We start from the raw sequence: 22,133 nt of genomic DNA on the forward strand, positions 1-22,133 counted from the left end.
TGGGGTTTCTTTCCTTTGCCAATCCCAGACTTCAAAAGTCTGGCAGCAGAATGGGTGCTGGGTGCTGGTCTAGGTCCTGGCACCTTTAGCTCATCCAAAAACCCATCTGGCATCTGATCTTGGGGGGTGGGTTTTCTGATGTCCAGCGTTCTGTTGGCGGGGCGTTTGCGTGTTTGAATGGTCTTGTTTGCCGTAGGTCAAATCTGCGTGGAAACAAACATTTCCTGTATTGTTAACCCGTTTACCTAGGCCGCTGGGTGATCCTCACTGGGGTGTGTTTTCCCCGTAAGCAATTATTGAGGCACTGAGTCACCCACGCGGTAGCCTGTGGTTGGATGTGGGCTGAGGTTATTCAGAGACTAATTTCCAAGGGGAGGAGAAATTGGCTTATCATAGAGAAGGCGACTTTTTATCCATGCCTGTGGCAGCTTCGCTGGGAGGACTGGCTAAAACAACATGGTCTTTATTGGTTGTGAACACTGGAGCTGGAAAACATTTTAGGATCTCTGTGTCCTTTGGGATGATTTCGTCTCTCAAGAGGAAGCCGTCTAAACTATCTAAATGTAGAACCGAGGATTTACATGAAGCCAGCAAACAAAGGAGTTGCGTAATCGGGAGCTGAGCCAATGTGCTTTTCAGCAGTGTTCCTTATCCAGGTGATTTCCTTAAGAGAAAGAAAGTGGCTTAAATTCTTGGAGGATGGAAGAGTCTCTAAGAGTAAGAATCCGTTTCCGTTTTCTCTGGTTCCTTCCCTGTGTGGTCTGAGCGAGTGGTCTGTTTACAGTTCTCGTCTTGCATGGGTGGGGTCTGAAATACAGTAAACAGTATGGAATGGTCCCTTTCCACAAAGAATATATGTATTTTTAAATGCTCCACAAAGATAGATGATTACAGAGATGAGAGTTTCCCAAAATGATTTTACATAATGCCTTTCATAGTAGATTCCCCTCCCCCCCAAAAAAAAAAGATTCTAAGATGTTCCTTCTTCTCTTACCTTCGAGAAACTTCCAAGTGAGTGTAGTTTTGTTTGACTTACAGTGCTTTGGGGACATGAAATATAGCTATCTGTAAGAATTCCTAACTCAAACTTCAGATAATCCACGTGAAACTGGCCCACATAGTCTCTGCTGTTTGAGAAGAGCAGGGTGAGCAGTTGAGGAAGCCGTGAGCTGTGGCAGGGACAGCGGCTGGTCAATCAGCCAGGGCTGTGGTGACCAGGGTCTGGGAGAAATTGCCCTGATGGTAAGACCTGGAAGGACTCAAACAATCACACAGCAGTGGTGTGGACAGTAACGGGAAGACAGGAGAAGGATGCCCAGCAAAGGAGATGAATGAGGGAGAATCCTGGCAGTGTGTCTAGTACAGGCCAAGGAATGTTTTCTGTGCCTGGGCTTAGGCTGAGGCACATTAATATCTTTGTTGTGCTCTGAGAAGTTGTTAGACAGACCTTTATTTTTGTGTGTAGGTCATCTCTTTCCTGACGTCAGGTTGAAATTCTTTAAAGTTCACCTAGAGACATTCGTGCTGAAATTTGGGGGAGGAAGGAAGTGACAATGATACAAACATATCCAGGTACTTTTCACTTATTAGGAAATGAGATCATAAGGATTAGTGAGGTCAGAGAGCTTAATGGGAAAATCAGGGATTCAGATACAGCAGGGATTTCAACAAGTTCATGGAAAATGAATTTATTTGGTACAAAAAAATTATGAAATTCATGCATTCTTTTTTCTTTATTTGGAAAGGTTTTTGCTATAGGGCGTGTGCGCTCACCAAAAGGACAGAGAGAAACAGAGACAGAAAGCAATAAACCACCACCCCACCCCCCCGGGGCGGGGGGGGGGGAAGGGCCACGCCTCAATTCCTTCTCCATTCTCCTCTTGGGATCTTGGGCACGCACGCACGCACACGCACCCAGCGTGAGTTTAAGTCACCGGGTCTGGGACTCTAACCATGGTTGACCACATGGGAGTTCAGCGACACAGCCATTACGCTAACTGCTGGTCCCATGCATAGTTTTTTTATGATACACAGTTTCCGTGAACTCTTTACGATCCCTGTATTAAGGTAAATGGCAACTCCTTGTGTATATGTGTGTGTGTTGCTTGTTTATTTATCTTATGAGTTTAATATAATTTTCTCCTAGCAGCGCTGACTTTTCAGTACTAGAAGAGGAAAACCAGTGTGCATTTAATGTCATACTTATCCAAATAACAATTAAAAAGCAAAACAAAGTGAAATTGTGTAGGTACCTGATTCTAGAGTGATAACTCTATGGAAAGAACTCTAGCATAAAAAGCTGAAAGGCTCAGGGTGTTTTAAATTACGCATTATAGTATGTTTGTATTATTAATCGCCAGAAGCTGTGATTACTCTCCAGAAAGAGAGAGAGAAACACCCTCCCACCCCCATGGGCCACAGTCACATCGTTTTTCACCCTGTTGGGATTCAAGCACGTTTGCATGTGTGTCTGCACACATGTGCCTGGCGTGGTTTTTCAAGCTGTCAGGGCCAGGATTTGAACTGTGGTCAGCCACGTGGGATCCAGTTCAGATGCACTGTATTTAACCACTGCACTATGGCACTGGCTCCAGTTAGGGACTCTTACTCATCATCCTGTTTCAGTAAATCACATGAGTCTCTGCTAAAGCTTGTGAAATCTACTTTTTCATGGAGTGGCAGGTAGTCTCCTTGGAGATTACACTGAAGACTTGAAAAAGAGTCTGCCTTCTCATCTCACCATCCTTCTGTCACACCCTAAGAGTGAGTTGCCTTTGGTGGTCCATATCCTTGAGTGTATGAACCCAGTTATCTCATTTTAAGGGTTCACTCTAGCTGTAGGCTGAAAGTACCTCTCCCCACTGTACAATGGGATCGTTGTGTCATTCTCTTCTTGGGTTCTGTTTAGAGCCCAGGATGACATTATCAGAGTTCTTTTTAAGACTCAGTCTTAGGGGATCAGCCGTTAGCGTAATGGCTATGTTGCTGGACTCCCATGTAGTCGACCACAGTTCGCGTCCTGGACCCGGTGGCTTAAAACTCAAGCCAGGTGCGTGTGCGTGCCTGCCCAAGAGCCTGAGAGGAGAATGGAGGAGAAGGGATTGCGGCATGGCCATCGCCCCTGGGGGGTGATTTCTCGCTTTCTATCTCTCTGTCTCTCTCTATCTGTCTGGCGAGCGAAAAAAAAAAAAAAAGACTCAGTCTTAGACCGTCAATGATAGCTTGGCAAAACCACCTAAGACTCCTGCCAGAGGCGTCCGACCTCTCAGTCACCTGCCCTATGGAGACACTCGGCCTCGGGTTACCTGTTTTGTATTCCCCTGTGGGTTACCCAGGTTGCCAGTGATCCCTGCCAGTGACTCTGTGGGACGTTGGCAAGATCGTTGGGAAGTGGACAAGGCAGGGCTGATACACAGAGCTGCCGCCAGGTCTTTGATGCTGATTGCTCTTGGCTGGGATCTGCTCTCAGTGGTGGAGGTCGCATTCGGGTTGACCACAGCCCTCGGTCCTCATACGAATGCACGAGACGATGTATCAGAGTCATTTTAAATGAATTATTACATTCCTTTGTGTGTTGCTTGTTTATTTATCTTATGAGTTTAATATAATTTTCTCCTAGCAGCGCTGACTTTTCAGTACTAGAAGAGGAAAACCAGTGTGCATTTAATGTCATACTTATCCAAATAACAATTAAAAAGCAAAACAAAGTGAAATTGTGTAGGTACCTGATTCTAGAGTGATAACTCTATGGAAAGAACTCTAGCATAAAAAGCTGAAAGGCTCAGGGTGTTTTAAATTACGCATTATAGTATGTTTGTATTATTAATCGCCAGAAGTTGTGATTACTCTCCAGAAAGAGAGAGAGAAACACCCTCCCACCCCCATGGGCCACAGTCACATCGTTTTTCACCCTGTTGGGATTCAAGCACGTTTGCATGTGTGTCTGCACACATGTGCCTGGCGTGGTTTTTCAAGCTGTCAGGGCCAGGATTTGAACTGTGGTCAGCCACGTGGGATCCAGTTCAGATGCACTGTATTTAACCACTGCACTATGGCACTGGCTCCAGTTAGGGACTCTTACTCATCATCCTGTTTCAGTAAATCACATGAGTCTCTGCTAAAGCTTGTGAAATCTACTTTTTCATGGAGTGGCAGGTAGTCTCCTTGGAGATTACACTGAAGACTTGAAAAAGAGTCTGCCTTCTCATCTCACCATCCTTCTGTCACACCCTAAGAGTGAGTTGCCTTTGGTGGTCCATATCCTTGAGTGTATGAACCCAGTTATCTCATTTTAAGGGTTCACTCTAGCTGTAGGCTGAAAGTACCTCTCCCCACTGTACAATGGGATCGTTGTGTCATTCTCTTCTTGGGTTCTGTTTAGAGCCCAGGATGACATTATCAGAGTTCTTTTTAAGACTCAGTCTTAGGGGACCAGCCGTTAGCGTAATGGCTATGTTGCTGGACTCCCATGTAGTCGACCACAGTTCGCGTCCTGGACCCGGTGGCTTAAAACTCAAGCCAGGTGCGTGTGCGTGCCTGCCCAAGATCCTGAGAGGAGAATGGAGGAGAAGGGATTGCGGCATGGCCATCGCCCCTGGGGAAAAAAAAAAAAAAAGACTCAGTCTTAGACCGTCAATGATAGCTTGGCAAAACCACCTAAGACTCCTGCCAGAGGCGTCCGACCTCTCAGTCACCTGCCCTATGGAGACACTCGGCCTCGGGTTACCTGTTTTGTATTCCCCTGTGGGTTACCCAGGTTGCCAGTGATCCCTGCCAGTGACTCTGTGGGACGTTGGCAAGATTGTTGGGAAGTGGACAAGGCAGGGCTGATACACAGAGCTGCCGCCAGGTCTTTGATGCTGATTGCTCTTGGCTGGGATCTGCTCTCAGTGGTGGAGGTCGCATTCTGGTTGACCACAGCCCTCGGTCCTCATACGAATGCACGAGACGATGTATCAGAGTCATTTTAAATGAATTATTACATTCCTTTCTAATCTCATCTATGCATGCCACCAGGAAGTCCAAGGAGTTTTTTTCTTCTCACAAAAATGTTTAATGTTTTCTTTTTAAAGTTATTTAGATAGTGTACCTTCTAACCATTTCTTTGCACATCACCAAACATGTATTTTAAGTATCTATACAGACCTCTCTATTTTAAAAGAAATTTGCTCAATTATTTATTAAGTAAAATTAATTTTTCAGTTTTCTTTCATTAATATTCTTTATTCTAAGCAGTTGTGTTCTCTCTAGAATCTTAATGTTTCTTTTTACTCTCTCGTCAAAAAGAGGGCAGATTCTTCTCTGTGCCCATGGGGGTCAGAATTGCTCAAATCAACACCTGATCTGAAGCTCAGTAAGGAGGAAAAATGGAACAGGGTTGGGCTACTGTTCACCCCCCTTTTTTTTCTTTTTAAGTTTGCTATAGGGAACATGTGCTCAATGAAGTGGGGGGGAGAAAAAGTAAGAAATCATACTCAGGGGATGGCCATGCCATAATCCCTTCTTCCATTCTCCTCTCCAGATTTTAGACATGTATGCACATTTTCCAAGCTGCCAGGTCCAGGACTCGAACCACACAGTTGACCATATAGGATGCAGCCACCTTAACTACTGTACCACTGGCAGGCTTGGACATTTTTTCGTTCTAATTAATAACAATAACGACAATAGTATGCACCATGTTTTGTACCCGATTTGACTTGGGCACTGTGTGATGCTCTCTATACTAGAGCATGTTTGAGTCAACACTGTAAACTTACCTTGGTGTGTGTTTTGGTGGATTATTGCATTGTGTGCTGTGACCATGTGGGGAATTGGGGATTTGCTGGCCAAGCCAGTCCCTGTTGTCTTTATGACAGGGAAGCTGGTGTAGCTTACTGCTAAGCCACACCTTTCCTTTTATTGAACCCTGAATTGTGGAGGGCCGAGTGTGAGAGGTATTTATGGAGGATCCTTCTGTGTTAATCTCCTGCAAAGCCTCTGTCACATGGTTGCGCCAGTCCCTCTGGAATGAGTCGATTGGATATATTGCCACATAGTGACCTTGGGACTGGCCCTCCTGGCTTAAGGCCCCAAGCACCTAAATGATGAGCATGTCAAGGGAGTGGAGGGAGAACACGTGAGCTGCAGCAGAGGTACCGGAAGCCCAGCCTGGATCCCAAGGGCTAGAACAGGGCAGAGAGTTCCAGCCGTGAGGGCGGATGGGATATTACAGTTGGGCTTTTAGGAGGCAGGACAGACGAATCTGTTGTGATGGGAAATGTACATGTGGTAGGAGGGAGCTGGGGCCACAGAAATGAAATTGTGATGGTGAGTGAAGAGCCTACATATTCTGGGTCCCCAGAAACAGTCCCCTGAGCAGCTAAAAGGCCGACTCTATGGTACTCAGGTATTGTACTCTCTAGGTCTCTCTCTCTCTCTCTCTCTTTTTTTTTTTTTTTTTTTAGGTTTTTGCCAGAGGGTACATGTACTCACCAGAGAAAGGGAAAGTGAAAAATCATCCTCCAGGGGCATTGGCCACGCTGCAGGCCCTTCTCCATTCTCTCCTCTGGATTTGTGGGCACGCATGCCCATGTGCCCAGCATAGTTTTCAAGTCCATGTGACTTGAACCATGGTCAGCCCTGTGAAAATCCAGCACTTAACCACTAGGCCACTTGCTGGCTCCTTTTCTTTTCTTTTTTTTAAAAGAATTATTTAATTTTAAAAAATGTATTGCTATTATTACTTTCCAGTTTGATCCAAGAAAGAGTGGGAGAAGGTGAGAAAGCAAGCCACCAGGTCTGGGACTCGAACCACTGTCAGCCTTGTGGGAGTCCAGCACCTTTAACCACCAAACACCTTCCAGCCCTGGCTTCTCTTGAAGTCTATTTTGTTGCTACATATTGCACTTTGTTTGTGCTTTCAATGGGTCACTTTTATTATTAAATCCACCATAATATGTACAACTCTCTGGTCAGGGACGCTGCATTGCTAGGTCCCTCCAGGGACAAGGCAAGGAAGCTGTGGTTCCCCCCAGTTCTTCCTCTGCATTCTGATCTAGGAGATAGGCTAAAGAACGCACCACTACAAGGTGGCAATGTAGGGGCTTGCTCAGAACAGTAGGAGATACAGGGAAAAGCCTGACTCTTAGCAAGAGCTTCGTAAATACTGTTTACGAAACAGATGAAGTTATTTGGTAAGGAATCGGCTGGCCATAATCAGAGCAGGCTGTTTCATTTTCCACCTGCTCCTGTTGCTTCTGCCTTCTCTGCCCACCCATACAGTGGGTGTCTTGGCTGCTCCCCTGGGAGCCCTCCCCACCCTCCTCAGGCTCCCACCTCACCCACCCTCCAACCATCTATACCCTTACTGTAGGGAGTGTGTGCTCCTGAGATGGAACACATAGGACTTGAACTTGAAGAGTGGGCCCCGGGCTGGGTCTTCTGCCCATAGCCATTTGGAGAATCTGAATGGGCACTTGTGTCTTGGTTCTTGACCAAAGCACAGTATAGCAATAGTCATATTCTGAATTAATCCGTGTCTTTTATTCTGCTCCTTGTCAACACAGCAGTGTAGTGCAAATTCAAAATTAGATCCTCCTTTGTTCATGAACTTGATTTTTCAATTATTTCTTCTAAAGGAGTGCTCCTGGAAGACCCCATGGGAAGACCTACTTCTCTGGAACTGGGTGATACTGGCACTGCCCAGAATGCCAGCCTACCTGGGCACCAGTTCCGTGGGTTCCTTGTCACTCCGGCAGCCCCAGAGAGGGTGCTGTTCGGATTCTTTCTCCCTGCCCAATCGGGGTTCCTCCTTCCCTCTCTCCTATGCCCTTTTTTTTTTTTTTGGAGAAGTTTTTGCTATAGGGCACGTGTGCTCTCCAGACTGACAGAAAGACAGAAAGCAAGAAATCACCCCCCAGGGGGGATGGCCACACCACAATCCCTTCTCCTCCATTCTCCTCTCAGGATCTTGGGCATGCACGCATACACACCCAGCGTGAGTTTAATCCACCAGGTCTGGGACTCGAACCATGGTTAACTACATGGGAGTCCAGCGACATAGCCATTACACTAACTGCTGGTCCCTCCCATGCCCTCTTTACCATGAGGTTTGCCAGTGATCACACTCACGTCCGGTGCTATCTCCTTCCAACCTTCTGGTGCTCACTTCTCATAGGCTTAAATAAAGCGTTGCTGAACTAATGAGACTTCCCTCCAGGTCGCCCACACACACCGGCATCTCCATTCCCGGTGCTCGGTCCATAGCCTGTGCCAGCTTGGAACCATGGGTGCAATTTTCCAACGTTGACAGAAAGGAAAACGTGCCCAGGACAAGTTTGAGAAAGCACAAGTTTAGGGACCAGCAGCTGGCATAATGGTTACATTACTGGACTCCCACATAGTAACCCGGGATTCAAGTCCCAGACCTGTCGGCTCACAACACTCACGTCGGGCACATGTGCGTGCATGCCCAAGATCCTGAGAGGACAATGGAGAAGAGAGTGCGGTATGGCCATCCCCCACGGGGGGTGAGTTCTCGCTTTCTGTCTCTGTTTCTATCTCTCCGGCAAGCGCGCACACCCTATAGCAAAAAAAATCTCTCTAAAACACACACACACACAAATTTAGCACTACGGATACATTATACCCACATTTAGTCATTTATTTATTAAGTGTCTCTAGGAAGTTGTGACCTCAGAAGTTAAACCCCTGCACCATTCTTTCCTCACACCCCACAGTGTGGAGTGCTTGTTTCCTGTGGTTGCTGTAGAGATGGCCATAGACTTAGCGGCTTCACACACCACAGATTTATCATCAGACATTTGTAGAAGTCAGAAGGCCCGGGTGGGTTTGGAGGGCCGACGCCCAGGTGCAGGCAGAGCACCCTCGCCTAGAAGCCCAGAGGGACTGCTTCCTTGCCTTCCAGGCTCCCGATGCTGTCTGCACTCTGTGCCTCACATGCCCCTTCTCCGTCTCCATCTTCAAAGTCCACAGCGCGGGCTCTCCCGGGCTCTCTCTCTGATCTGGTTTTTGATTATTTGTTTGTTTGAATTCCCAGAGGGCACACGCACTGGCCAGAGAGAAGGAGACAGAGGACACACCCCCACGGGGGCATGGTCACACCCCAACCCCTTCTCCTCCCTTGTCTGTCCTACCAGGATTTTAGGCATGCACATGCACTTGGCATGTTTTCTCAGCCACGGGAGCCAGGATGTGAGGGGCAGCTGGTCACGTGGGGTCCAGCTCACCTTAACACTAGGCTGTGCCAGCCCTCCCACTCGGCTTCTGTCATCACAGGTGGGCCCTCCCCACACTCTGATCCCCCTACCTTCCTTTTCCACATAGAAAGCCCCTTGTGGATGATTGGGCCCGCCTGGACCGTGACCTCCCTGTCAATTTCATCCCGTCTGTACAGTCCCCTTTGTCACGAGGGGGAACCTGTTCACAGACTCCAGGGACCGCTGCACCAACTTGCAGGGCAGAAGCATTATTTGGGCTCTGATGGGAGGGAAGCCACATGGTCACACTGAGACTCCTCGAAAACCATGGATATCCAAGTAAACTTTCTAATTCCTTGTTTTATTTTCAGATGCAGAGAGACATTGTTTATGCAAGAGGAGATGGCCCTGGTGCCTCTCGACCTGGATCCACGGCTCACCCACCCCATGCGATTCCAAATTCTCCACCATCCACTCCGGTGCCCCATTCTATGCCCCCGTCCCCATCCAGAATTCCCTATGGGGGCACCCGCCCCATGGTGGTTCCCGGCAATGCCACCATCCCCAGGGACAGACTCTCCAGCCTGCCAGTCTCCCGATCCATCTCCCCAAGCCCAAGCGCCATTTTAGAAAGAAGAGATGTCAAGCCAGATGAAGACCTGGGTGGCAAAAATGTCGCCATGTACAGAAACGAGGGTTTCTACGCGGACCCTTACCTGTACCATGAAGGACGGATGAGCATCGCCTCGTCCCACGGTGGGCACCCGCTGGACGTCCCCGATCACATCATCGCGTATCACCGCACAGCCATCCGGTCAGCGAGTGCTTATTGCAATCCCTCTCTGCAAGCCGAGATGCATATGGAGCAGTCCCTGTACAGACAGAAGTCAAGGAAGTACCCTGAGAGCCATTTGCCTACCCTGGGCTCCAAGACGCCTCCCGCCTCTCCGCACCGAGTCGGTGACCTGAGAATGATAGACATGCACGCTCATTACAATGCCCACGGACCCCCGCACACCTTGCAGCCAGACCGGGCCTCGCCAAGCCGCCAGTCCTTTAAAAAGGAGCCGGGCACCTTGGTGTATATCGAAAAACCGCGCAATACCCCAGGATTATCTGGCATTGTGGACCTCGGCCCCCCTCTACTTGAGAAGCAAGTGTTTGCTTACAGCACTGCTACGATCCCCAAAGACAGAGAGACCAGGTAAGGCATGGGGAGGGTGGCTGAGAGCGATCTGTGCTCTTCACTGCTGAGCGCTGTCCTTCGGAGGTCGGCCCGAGAGGACGAATGGCACCGGTCATGTGCAGCATGGCCGACAGGTGCTGCAAAGAAAGTAGAGTGACCTCAGAGATTACCCCGTCTTTGAGGAATTCCTAAGTCAGTGGGGTGAGGTGAGGCATGCCAGCAGCCATGTAAGAGAGGGCACGTGCAGGGCAGGCAGATGGTATAGTGGGTATGTCCCTGGACTCCCACATGACCGATTGCGGTTCAAGTCTTGGGTCCACTGGCTTGAAAATCATGTTGGTACATGTGCGTGCATGCCCAAGATCTCAGGAGGAGAATGACAGAGAACCGATTGTGTAGTGGCCATCTTCCCTGGGGGGCGATGTCTCACTTTCCCTCTCAGTGTCTCTGTCTCTCTCTCACCCCCTGGTTAAGTGCATGTGCCCTAAGGCAAAGACTTCTTTAAAAAAAAAAGTGGTCACATGCAGCAATTTCCGTGATCAGTCCTGCAGGCTTTGAGGCACGGTAGTAGCAGCCTTCTCATTAATCTAAATCTGAGTAACTCAGGAGAAAATTGTGATTCACAGAAACCTTTGGGCGGATAGATCAAGACATCATAGTAATTGATCTTCCGCGGAAAAGAAATGAATGGTTTAGGTTTTAATTGTTTGAGATGTCAATTTATGCATTTCCCTGTGGAATGAAGTTTTGTTTTCTCACCTAGTTGTGGGACACAGAAAGAATGTGCCACTATCTGTCTTCTAGGATGACAAAGCGTGACTCTGCATGAAAATAGTAACGGAATGGTTTAGATTTCATGCGCGTTAGGAGGTGGTGCTGAATTCTACTAAATCTTTCTAGGGAATGAGATGCTCTGGATATTTAAATTTCTTTCCAAATACATGCATTTTATTTTTTATAGATCTAGAACCTTCCTGCTATATCATGAAAACCCTCCAAAGGGTTTTCTCTGTGTGTAGTAATGGAAAAACCAAGTCTGAGATCCAGATGTTCAGCTGCTCAGTACTGTACTGTCACTTGCTATTCCATGAGAAGGCCCCAATTGTGAATGGAGTGCAGACTGTCTACCTTAGTATTTTCACACACACATCAGAAAGCCCTGTCCCCTTTAGCAGGTTATCTCTCCTTATTTCTTCAGTCCCAGTGAGTATCACAGAAGAAAGATTTCAAGAGGACAGAGAGAGAATGAACGTGGACGTTTTGAGGTCATTAATCCAGCAGCCAATTCCAGCTTCCTCTGTCAGCTAGAGAAACAGCAATGGGGACCGGCTGGCTTCTGTAGAACTGAGAAAAATGAAGGATTGGAACGTAGTAGTCATTCTCTCCTTTCCAACGTCCTTTAAAGGGCATTGAAATTCTAAGAATCAAAGAAAACGGTCATAACCACAGGTGTCTAAGGGGTTTGGGAGAGGAGGCTCATTGGAACAGACCGGTGTCACCACCGGAGAGGAGTCGACCCATGGTGTTGGAATCTTGCATGCTTGTGCTGTGATGCTTTGCAGAGAGGGTAACCAAGTGATCCCCGCAGTGGGCTCTGAGGCATTAGTTGGGAAAGGGTGTGTAACTGAGAAGATGGGATTTAGCACTCTAAGAATTTAGTCTAGAAGCAATAAAAATGTCTATCTGCATAATATGCTGTTAAGAACCAGAATCCATTGACATTGTCTGCCTTCCTCCCAGCCCCAGCCCATGTCACCCATGTTCCTGCCACACGTGTATTACTTAGTGAGCGTTGTCGAATCCTGCTTTTCAAGGGATCTGGTTATGGGAGAAAATAAAACACAGGAATTCAAGTCTAGTGATCTGTGGAGTCTCTATGTGACACCCTGATCAGCGTCTTGAAGGATGTAGCTTTTAGTACCTTCTGTGTTCTTTTAGGGCCTCTAATTCCTCTTTTAAGGCCTCTAATTCCTCTTTTAAAAAAAGAACTCGCTGGCCTCAGGGACTTTCATTTCACCCAACTTTGGAAAAGTCACTGGATTTCTGTTTCGCATGCTAGAAACCCTTTTTAGAAAATCCAAATTATTGTATTTCCAGAATAATAAGTATTAGTAAAAGTGGACAAAAAGATTGATGTTCACCTATACTATATACTGTCATTATCACTAACATATTCTGATATATGATTGTAATTAGAAATACAATTTTTACAATTTCACGTTTTCCATTCCCCAAAACATGAAACAGCAGAAGGAGAATTGTATTTCACCCATCTTACCAGGGCAACTCCTCACCTGTCAGTTAGCTTATCTCCCGAGGGTGGAATTGGAGTGCTTGCATTTATGTGTGGGCTGGCTAGGTTCCGGTCTCCTTGTAGCCTTACACACACACACCAAAAGCACACCACATACACATACCACATTGATATATGTCCTCTACACTTAGACTATTTTTTTTTGAGAAGTTTTTGCCATAAGGCACATACACTCGCCAGAAAGAGAGAGACACAGAGACAGAAAGGGAGAAATCACCCCCCAGAGGGGATGGCCACGCCACAATCCCTTTCCCTTCATTCTCCTCTTGGGATCTTGGGCACGCACACACATGCACCCAGCATGAATTTAAGCCACCTGGTCCAGGACTCGAACCATGGTTGACTACATGGGAGTCCAGCAACATAGCCATTATGCCAACTGCTGGTCCCTACACTCACTATTACTGAAAGACCTAAACACTCCCCACAACTTCGCCAGACACATGACAAAAGTGAGTAAGGACTCTCTGAATAAAAGAAAAAAAAACTGGGCCAGCCACTGGCATGGCAGTTGAGGCAGCTAGATCTCACTTGGCCCAATATGCAATTTGAGTCCAGGACCTAGTGGCTTGAAAAACATGCCAGGCACATGTGCATGTGTGTCAAAAATCCTGAGAGGAGAATGGAAGAGAAGGGATTGTGATGTGGCCATCCCTTTGGGGGTGATTTCTCACTTTTCCTCTCATTATCTCTCCCTGTCTCTTTCTGGTGAGGAAAAGAAAAGAAAAGAAAAGAAAAGAAAAGAAAAGAAAAGAAAAGAAAAGAAAAGAAAAGAAAAGAAAAGAAAGAAAAGAAAAGAAAAGAAAAGAAAAGAAAAGACAAGACCCAGCACAGGCTCTGTGTTAAGGAGATTCTGCACATCATACAGTGTAATGCTCTGAGCAGCCGCGTATGGTATACACTGTCATTACCCCATATTACAGTACAGAGATTGAGGCTCAAAGAACTTAAGCAACTTACTCAAGTCTGTAAGTGGCATGAAATGTCCTGACCCATTAAAGAATCCATACCATTGTGCAGGGTTCTGCCCGTGAGTGAGAACCATGAGCCCTTTTTACACAGGAGAGAAGGAAATTCAAGAGTCAATTTTGAGCATTTCAACCAAAATCCTTCAAAAATTGTTTCAGAACTTGATGCTAAGTAACTGCTCCTAAAGGATATTTACAGTCACAAACGTGATAGAATTTGAATACTTAACGCTGCTAAATATATACATGCCGTTTAAAATATAACTGGCCTAGCTAGTATATTAGCACAATTATGCAGAAATAGGATAAGGCAAAAAGAGACAGTCTTGGTAGATTTTCTTTTTTAAAAATGCAGCTGAGTTCCACGACAAAGAAAAAAAGTATAAACACCCTAAACAATGACTGAAGCTCAAAATTATAGTCCATCGTCTCACCTCTGCTGTGATGTTATTTTAGATATATTTAATTTGCACAAGTCTAGTTAAAGAATCTTCAGCCCCTTAAAGCCTAACTTCATGAATATGAGACCCAATAAAGTCCCAAAGCAATTTTGTATTAAGAAGCAAATCAATCTGAGAGTGCTGTGTTTTTGTTTTGGAGAGGTTTTTACCATAGGGTACGTGCACTCATCAGAAAGACAGAGAGACAGAAAGCGAGAAATCACCCCCTAGGGGGTATGACCACACCACAATCCCTTCCCCATTCTCCTCTTGGGATCTTGGGCACGCATGCACACACGCCCCGGCATGAGTTTAAGCCACCGGGTCCGGGACGCGAACCGCGGTCGACCACGTGGGAATCCAGTGACATAGCCATTACGCTAACTGCTGGTTCCCTCTCTCTGTCTTTCTTTTTTTTTTTTTTTGAGAGGTTTTCGCCACAGGGCGCGTGCGCTCGCCAGACAGACAGAGAGACAGAAAGCGAGAAATCACCCCCTAGGGGGTATGACCACACCACAATCCCTTCCCCATTCTCCTCTTGGGATCTTGGGCACGCATGCACACACGCCCCGGCATGAGTTTAAGCCACCGGGTCTGGGACTCAAACAGCCGTTGACTACGTGGGAGTCCAGCAACATAGCCATTATGCTAACTGCTGGCCCCTGAGAGTGATTTTTATGTGAGTCATGGAGGTGAAATTTTACATCTAAGATATGATGCTACGGAGACCAGGAGGGTCCCTCTACTGTTCCAGAGAGCTCTTCGCGCTAACAGCCCAAATACCAGCATGATGTTTGAGATTGGAGAAAAATGTCTTTCTTTCACATCTGTAATCAAGAGGCACCCAATGGTAGCATTTTTGAAAGAACTTGATTTTTATAACAGTTTTATTCACTTAAGAGACCAAGTAATTTCATCTTGATTCTTTTTTCAAGTTATTTATTTCTTCCATGAAAGAGAAAAACAGGTACCCCCAACATGATCTTTACGCCAGGATCCATCTCCAGCCTCAGGGAGCCCAAATCCCAGCCGCACAGAGAGACCTCAGAATACAAACCACTGGCAAACGTGGCCACCGTGTGGGGAAGAGGCATTACCACTGCACCACCACTGTTGGCCTAATCAGATTCTTATATTTAGTCCTGGACCTTGTTCTAATCAATTTTATATCTTTTCTTAAAAGTTTATTTATTAGGACCAGCAGATGGCATAATAGCTACATTGCTAGACTCCCATGTAGTCAGCCATGGTTCAGTTCCCAGGCCCTGCAGCTTAAAACTCATGCTGGGCACATGTGCGCACGTGCCCAAGATCCTGAGAAGAAAATGGAGGAGAAGGGATTGCAGCATGGCCATCTATCTGGGGGCGAGATTTCTCACTTTTTGTCTTTCTGTCTCTCTGGCAAGTGCACACGCCCTGTAGCAAAAATCCCTCTAAAAAAAAGTTGTTTTTTTGTTTCGTTTTGTTTTTTTTGTTTGTTTTTTATTCATGATAGAGAATGCACAAGCATGCACGAGTGATGCTCACCAGGGTCTCGTGACACTGCAGTCTCCTTTCCCTGTTCCTCCAGGATCAGGGTCATGGGTCATCAGGATCATGGGGGCACACATGCATACACCTGGCGTGTTTTCTCGTCAGTCTAGAGTTCTGAACCCGCAATCCGTATGTGGCCTCCAGATCTGCAGTTCAATTTGCTGCTGACTATACCACCAGGCAGGGCATCTGTTTTCTAATAATCTAATTATGACAAACAGTATCTAGAAGTGCTGGAGAAGACCATGCATGTAGTATAACATGCGTGTGGTAGGGCCCTCCTCCCAAGAAGGCTGTGGGCTCTGGCGTGGAGTATCCGATCTGGGCAGCAATCCTCATGCGTGAGCTTCTACAAAGAAAACAGTCTTGAGTGGTGAGATGGCTTTACCCAGATGGCTTCTTTGCAGCTGGGACCCCAGGAAGAGCCTAGATCTGAGTGATGACAAGTGAACAGACTGCCAAGGGAGACAGTGTCACAAATGGCTTGGTGCATGAGGCTCTGTCTTCCCTGCATCAGAACGTTACCTTGTTGAACAGCATCATTATTTCTATTCATGGCATGGAAAACAGCCCTTAAGATTTGTAAAAGTCTAGGGCATGTATGCATTGCTGTTTTTCTATTTGTAGTTTGGATCATATAAAGTAATATCTTTATTGAAATAACACTCCAAAAATGGTTGCTCATTGCAGAGTGACTGATAGCTCTCCATCCAAATACACAGCTCTCTCTACCTGGAACGTGATTTTCCAAGACGTGTAAACTTGAACTGAAATATTTTTACACCATTCTCTACCTAGAGCAGCTAAATTCAAAAACTAGCAGAGTCATGGCAGGGAGCAGGTTCTTGCGCTCTCTGGATCCCTGTGTGTGGAGAGAAAGAACCCACATGGGGTTCTGTTGAGATCTCTGGGGCTGCCTAGACAGGGAGCAGGGCCCATAACTGTTGGCCAGTTAGGAAAAAGGGGGAAAAACTACTTCTGTGCGTGGGAGGGAGCTGCATGCTAACTCGTGGTCTGTATCCGTTTTTAATCATCTTGCATCACTTTCTCATTTTACAAGGATTAAACATTATTGTATTGGTAGCTTTGAGGGGTGGAAGAGAGTCTTGGTTTAACAGTTGATCAAACAAAAGTCTGCATTCGGATTTATGTCATTTAAGATGCTCTCTGTGACTGGCAGACCTTGGAAGAGTCTGCATTCTGCTTCATCCTGCTAGAGAGCAGGGAGTCTGCAAGGTGGAGGATGAGTGATCATTTCTTTCCTCTCCCGCACGTATGGGCCAAAGTGAGCCACGTCAGTGATGTCAGACTCGGCCTCTCTCTAAAGCAGGGCTCCTTGTCTGCTGTGCTGTAGACGGTTGAGGCTTGAGACTTTGTGGTGGGGCAGTCCTGTGCATTGTATTATGGGATGTTTAGCAGCATCTTGGTCTCTGCCCACTAGATTCCAGTAGCAAACTACCCCAAGATTGCCCTTGTCACGACAACAAACATGTCTCTAGACCTTGCCGAATGCCCCTGATGAGGGAAATACTGCTCTAGAAGAAATCTGGACATTTCGACTTAGGTAGAGAAATGAAAGAGTGCCCCATGCTCGGGCAGTAGACATTGTGACATCTGTAAGACATAGATTGTGACGATTATTACCTTGATTCTGCACTTTACCCCTTGGTAAAGAAACTCATTATTGATGCAACTACTATTATTGCCTGTGCTTTAATGGATCTGCCCAGCAACCATTGATTGAGAGGAGTTAATCTGGCTGTCGACGTTGTTTTCATTTTCTTTCTTTCTTTTTTTTGGGGGGAGAGGTTTTTGCTATAGGGCGCGTGCGCTTGCCAGACAGACAGACAGAGAGAGAGAGAGACAGAAAGTGAGAAATCACCCCCAAGGGGGGTTGGCCATGCCACTATCCCTTCTCCTCCATTCTTCTCTCAGGATCCTGGGCACGCATGCACACACGCCCGGCATGAGTTTACACCACCGGATCCGGGACTCAAACTGCGGTCGGACTACATGGGAGTTCAGCAACATAGCCATTACGCTAACTGCTGGTCCCTGGTCGTGGACTTTTAAGCTTGGGTTTAAATCCAAGTTCTAACACTCGGTACAGTTGGGGCCTTTGACAAACCACTGGATCTTGCTCTGCCTCCATTTGTTCATCTATAAAATAGAGATACGGATGGTATCCACCTCGTGCAGTGGAATAACCCATGACGCCTTAATGCCTTGTGCTGTGCCTGGGATACACTAAGTGCTCAAGGGTTCCTACCTTGAGCAAAGCTCTCTACTCAGTGCTACCCAGCAGGGAGGGAAATCCACAGAGAGAGCTGAGACGGGAGAGACCGTTATGAATAAACATTGAAAAGCACTGGAAGAAGGAGGTGACAACCTAGAACTAAGTGTGAACAGAAAACAGAACTAGCTCAGCTCACAGATCAAATTCCAATGTGCCAAGGGCCAAAGCCACTTGTTGGTCTATTTCAGGAGAAGAGTCAGGATTGCACATCTTCTTGGGTTTTAAAGGTAAAAATACAAGCCAGGTGTGCTACATCCTTTGACGATTGCATCTGAGCTCTGCGGTTGATGACAAAGGCACCTCGCCAGGTATGGATGCAGTTACTAGGTTACCTGTTTGGATGTCTAATCGTGCCTGACGGAGTCCGCTCTGGCCTGAATTGCTTCTCTATGTAGCTGTAATTATGGATCAATAAATGTTTATTGAGCTCCTCTCACATGCTCAGCTGTGGACCTCAAGCTTCGCTGGATACAAAGAAATTTAGATGCGGCCTCCAAATACAAGGAGCATAAACCACGAAGACAGTTATATTGGGTCGCTAGAAAAGTCATGGTATTTTCCTATGTTTTCTATGCAAACAGACGTCATGACTTTTCCGACCACTTTATAAAACGTTAAAAGCTTAATGTAAACATATACACGATGTCATGGTTAAGCACAGAAAACTAAGGAGCTTCAAGTGCTACTAAATACCTGCTTTGGAGGAACAACCACAAGAGTGAGATCTCATTCTTGACATTTCTTTTGGTGTTGCTAATGCCTAAGGATGCTCAGCCTGTCATCCTGAGTGACAGCATCTCCTAGTGAAGCCGTGAAAAGGACATACCCAGTCCAGCTCCTCTCCCAGAGACCCAAGCTTCAAGACAAGAGCATATTCCAGTGACTGGAAGTCCAGCTTGGACAGTCGGGACACGTTTTCCTTGGAAACAATGAGGAACAGCAATGGGACTAATAATACATTCTAGGTTAAAGAGGCTCCCTTGGGCCAGCTGGCAGTCTAACCATCACTTATCCAAGTTCTGAACAATGAAAGTCCAAGAAACTTCTCAATTACAAGCCTGCCATAATTTGCGGATTACTCATACATAATTAATTCCAAAGAAGTGATACAAACAGTAATTGATGTGAATTCAAGAAATGGAGTTCTTTCCTCTAGTCCTATTGGTCGGGGTGCCTTCCTGAAAACATCAAGATGGTCCAGAATTTGAGGCATGTACATGTGAAAAGAAAAGAAATCATTGTGGAGTCTGTCTTTATCTAAAATTTGCTGTAGTTCTACCATGATGGCACCTGTAAAAATTCTCTCTCTCTCAGGTGCTGCCTTGCCAGTCTCAGAAATCACGTGAGTGTGGATAAATTGAATTATGATGTCATTCACTGGATTACAACTTATGGTTAAGCAATACATGTGAATCATTCCTTAGGCTGCTGAGTCAGGCAACAGATGGCTGACAAATACTTGACCAACTGATACATTTATGAAGATAGCTCCATTTTTATGCCAGGGATATACTTTCTTTCTTTTCTTTTTTTAGAGAGAGAGAGATTTCTGCTGTAGGTGCATGCACTCGCCTGACAGACAGAGAAAATCATCCCCCAGGGGGATGGCCACACCACAATCCCTTCTCCTCCATTCTCCTTTTGGGATCTTGAGCATGTACACACAGGTGCCCAGCTTGAGTTTAAGCCACCAGGTCCTGGATTCGAACCGTGATTGACTGCGTGAGTGTCCAGCGATGTAACCATTACATCATCTGCTGGTCCCGATGCCATGGATATTCTGTCAAAAATGCCAATGGAGAGCTGGCTCCATGACACAGTTGTAATGTAGTGCTCAAGAGAAGCTGGATTCCACATGGCAACTGCAGTTTGAATCTCTTGCCCTTTGGTCTGAAACATGCCAGATATGTATGTGGGTGTGCCCAGGGTCTAACAGGCTGGAGAACCAGAGGAAGGGGATTGTAGCATGGCTGGACCTCTCTCTCTCTCTCTCTGTTTTTCTCCCTTTCTCTCCCTCGTACAAACACATGCTCTATCGTGAATAAAGTGGAAAAACAATGTAATAACAGTGGGATGACTGTCACAAATCTGTGCTACTTTAAACAGTCCAACCTCTCAAAACGAAAAGCCATCATCTGTCACGAATTAGATCCAATTAAAATGGACTTCTGTATCTCCTTTCAATATTCATGAGGTACTGTCAATCAGAAGTCTTAAGTCTGAAACCAGGACCTAATCTAGAATAACCTAAATACTCTGAGAGTCTTTGCAAGAAGAGTTAATAGTTTAAGTGTAAAAGTCTACCTTCTTTAAAAATGGCAAGATGTGGGACCAGCAATTGGTGTAATGGCTATGTCACTGGCCTTCCATGATGTCGACTATAGTTCAAGTCCCGGACCCGGTGGCTTAAACTCATGCCCAGCACGTGTGCATACATGCTCCCAAGATCCCAAAAGGAGAATGGAGGAGAAGGGATTGCAGTGTGGCCATCTCCCCTGGGGGGTGATTTCTCGCTTTCTCTCTCTGTCTCTTTCTGTCTTTCTGGCAAGCACATGCACCCTATAACAAGAACCTCTACAAAAAAAAAAGAAGGCAATATGAGGGACCCGCAGATGATGTAATGGTTACATCGCTGGATTCCCATGTGGTTGACCGCAGTTAGAGTGCCTAACCTGGTGTGTGTGCATGCATGCCTCAGATCCCGAGAAGAGAATGGAGAAAGAAGGGATTGCGGCATGACCGTTCCCCTTGGGAGGGGAGGTGATTTCTCACTTCCTGTTTCTCTGTCTCTCCAGTGAGCACATGCACTCTATAGCAAAAATTTCTCCAGAAAAAGAAAAAAAAAAATGGCAGGAGTCAGCCTGGGTGCCACACAGCCTAACAACTGGGCTCGTTGTCTTAGCATATGGCCCGGTGCCGACAACCCCAGGTTCACTGGACACCTAGGCCATGATGTAACCTCTCTTGGGATCATTTGTCTTTCTGGCTGGTAGGGATCATGAAGATTGTACTCGTCCTTATTTCAGGTCTGGCTTTTATTTTTCTTGAATGAAACAAATGAAATCATGAGGGGATCTTCGAAAGGTACATATAAAGTGTTTATTATGAAAAAATCTATGCAGGGATTTCAATATTTTTTTTTTGCATGAAAATAAAACTTGTGTTTTGGTTTTGCTTTTAATTTGCTACAGGGCAAGTACTTTTGCCAAAGAGAGGCGCAGACAGAGAGGGAGACATCTCCCTGTAAGGACAGGGGGGAGACGGCCATACTGTAATCCCCTCTCCTCCATTCTCCTCCAGGGACTTTTGGCACACAAGCATGTGGCCGGCCTGTTTTCTAAGCGGCTGGATTTGGAACTTAAACTGTGCAGTGGCTTCAGCTGCCTTAACCACCATGCCACCTGCCGGCCATAAAGTTTGTACTTCAATTCCATTTTATCCACAAACTTTCTGAAGTCCCTTCTTAGAGCCAAATCTAAGGATTGTTTCTAACTATAAAAACTAAATAAATAAATGAAGATTTTGGGCCAACCCTGCGGTTAAGGGAGCTGGACCCCCACATGATTGTCAATGATTCAAATCTCATTCCAGGTAGCTTGAAAAACACTCTGCACGCATGTCTGTCCCAAATCCTCACAAGATGGAGTTGTGAAGGAGAAAGGATTGCAGTGTGACCCGGCCCCATTAGGGGATGTTTTCTCTCCCTCTTTCTTTCTCTCTGTCTCTCTCTCTCTCTTTCTCTCTCTCTGTCTCTCTCTGGCTACCGCACACACCCTCGGGTAATTAAAAAAAAGGCAGGTCTTTTAAAGTCTTTATTGCCCACTCCACTCATGTAGGGCCAACTTACACGACCAGTAAAGACCGCTTCTTCCTTGTCTGTCTTCAGAGCCGAGGAGATGTGGGAGAACACTGCATCCTAATCCCTGACTTTACAGAAGGGGAACCGAAGAGACTCCCGAAGGTCCAGTTTTCATTATCACACTGTTCAGCTCTTTTTCCTCTTTGTAATGAAGGCAGTGTGTTTCTGGGTCCCCCAGCAAGCACAAGTAACTAAGAGCAAACAAACAAACAAACAAAAAACCCAGAGAGGCTAAATATAGGAAATGCCTTAGTTCTTTTTCGTTATCATATTTCTTTGGAGTCCACCCAGAGAGTTTAAAGATCAAAAGCAGGTGCCAGTGAGGAGCTTATTACCA

The 22,133-nt window shown here is 46.2% G+C and overlaps 1 protein-coding gene across 1 annotated transcript in view; it reads left to right on the top strand.

Moving 5' to 3' along the window:
* KIAA1217 (KIAA1217 ortholog) overlaps window positions 1–22,133 on the top strand; it is a gene marked incomplete in the record, with an annotated part of 421,704 nt that overhangs the window by 332,180 nt on the left and 67,391 nt on the right. The window contains 1 exon segment of the mRNA XM_027771604.1: window positions 9,572–10,404. Within this exon segment, the coding sequence (XP_027627405.1) occupies window positions 9,572–10,404 (833 nt within the window).

Source organism: Tupaia chinensis, unplaced genomic scaffold, assembly GCF_000334495.1.
Source record: "Tupaia chinensis unplaced genomic scaffold, TupChi_1.0 Scaffold000001_1, whole genome shotgun sequence".
Classification (NCBI taxonomy): domain Eukaryota; kingdom Metazoa; phylum Chordata; class Mammalia; order Scandentia; family Tupaiidae; genus Tupaia; species Tupaia belangeri.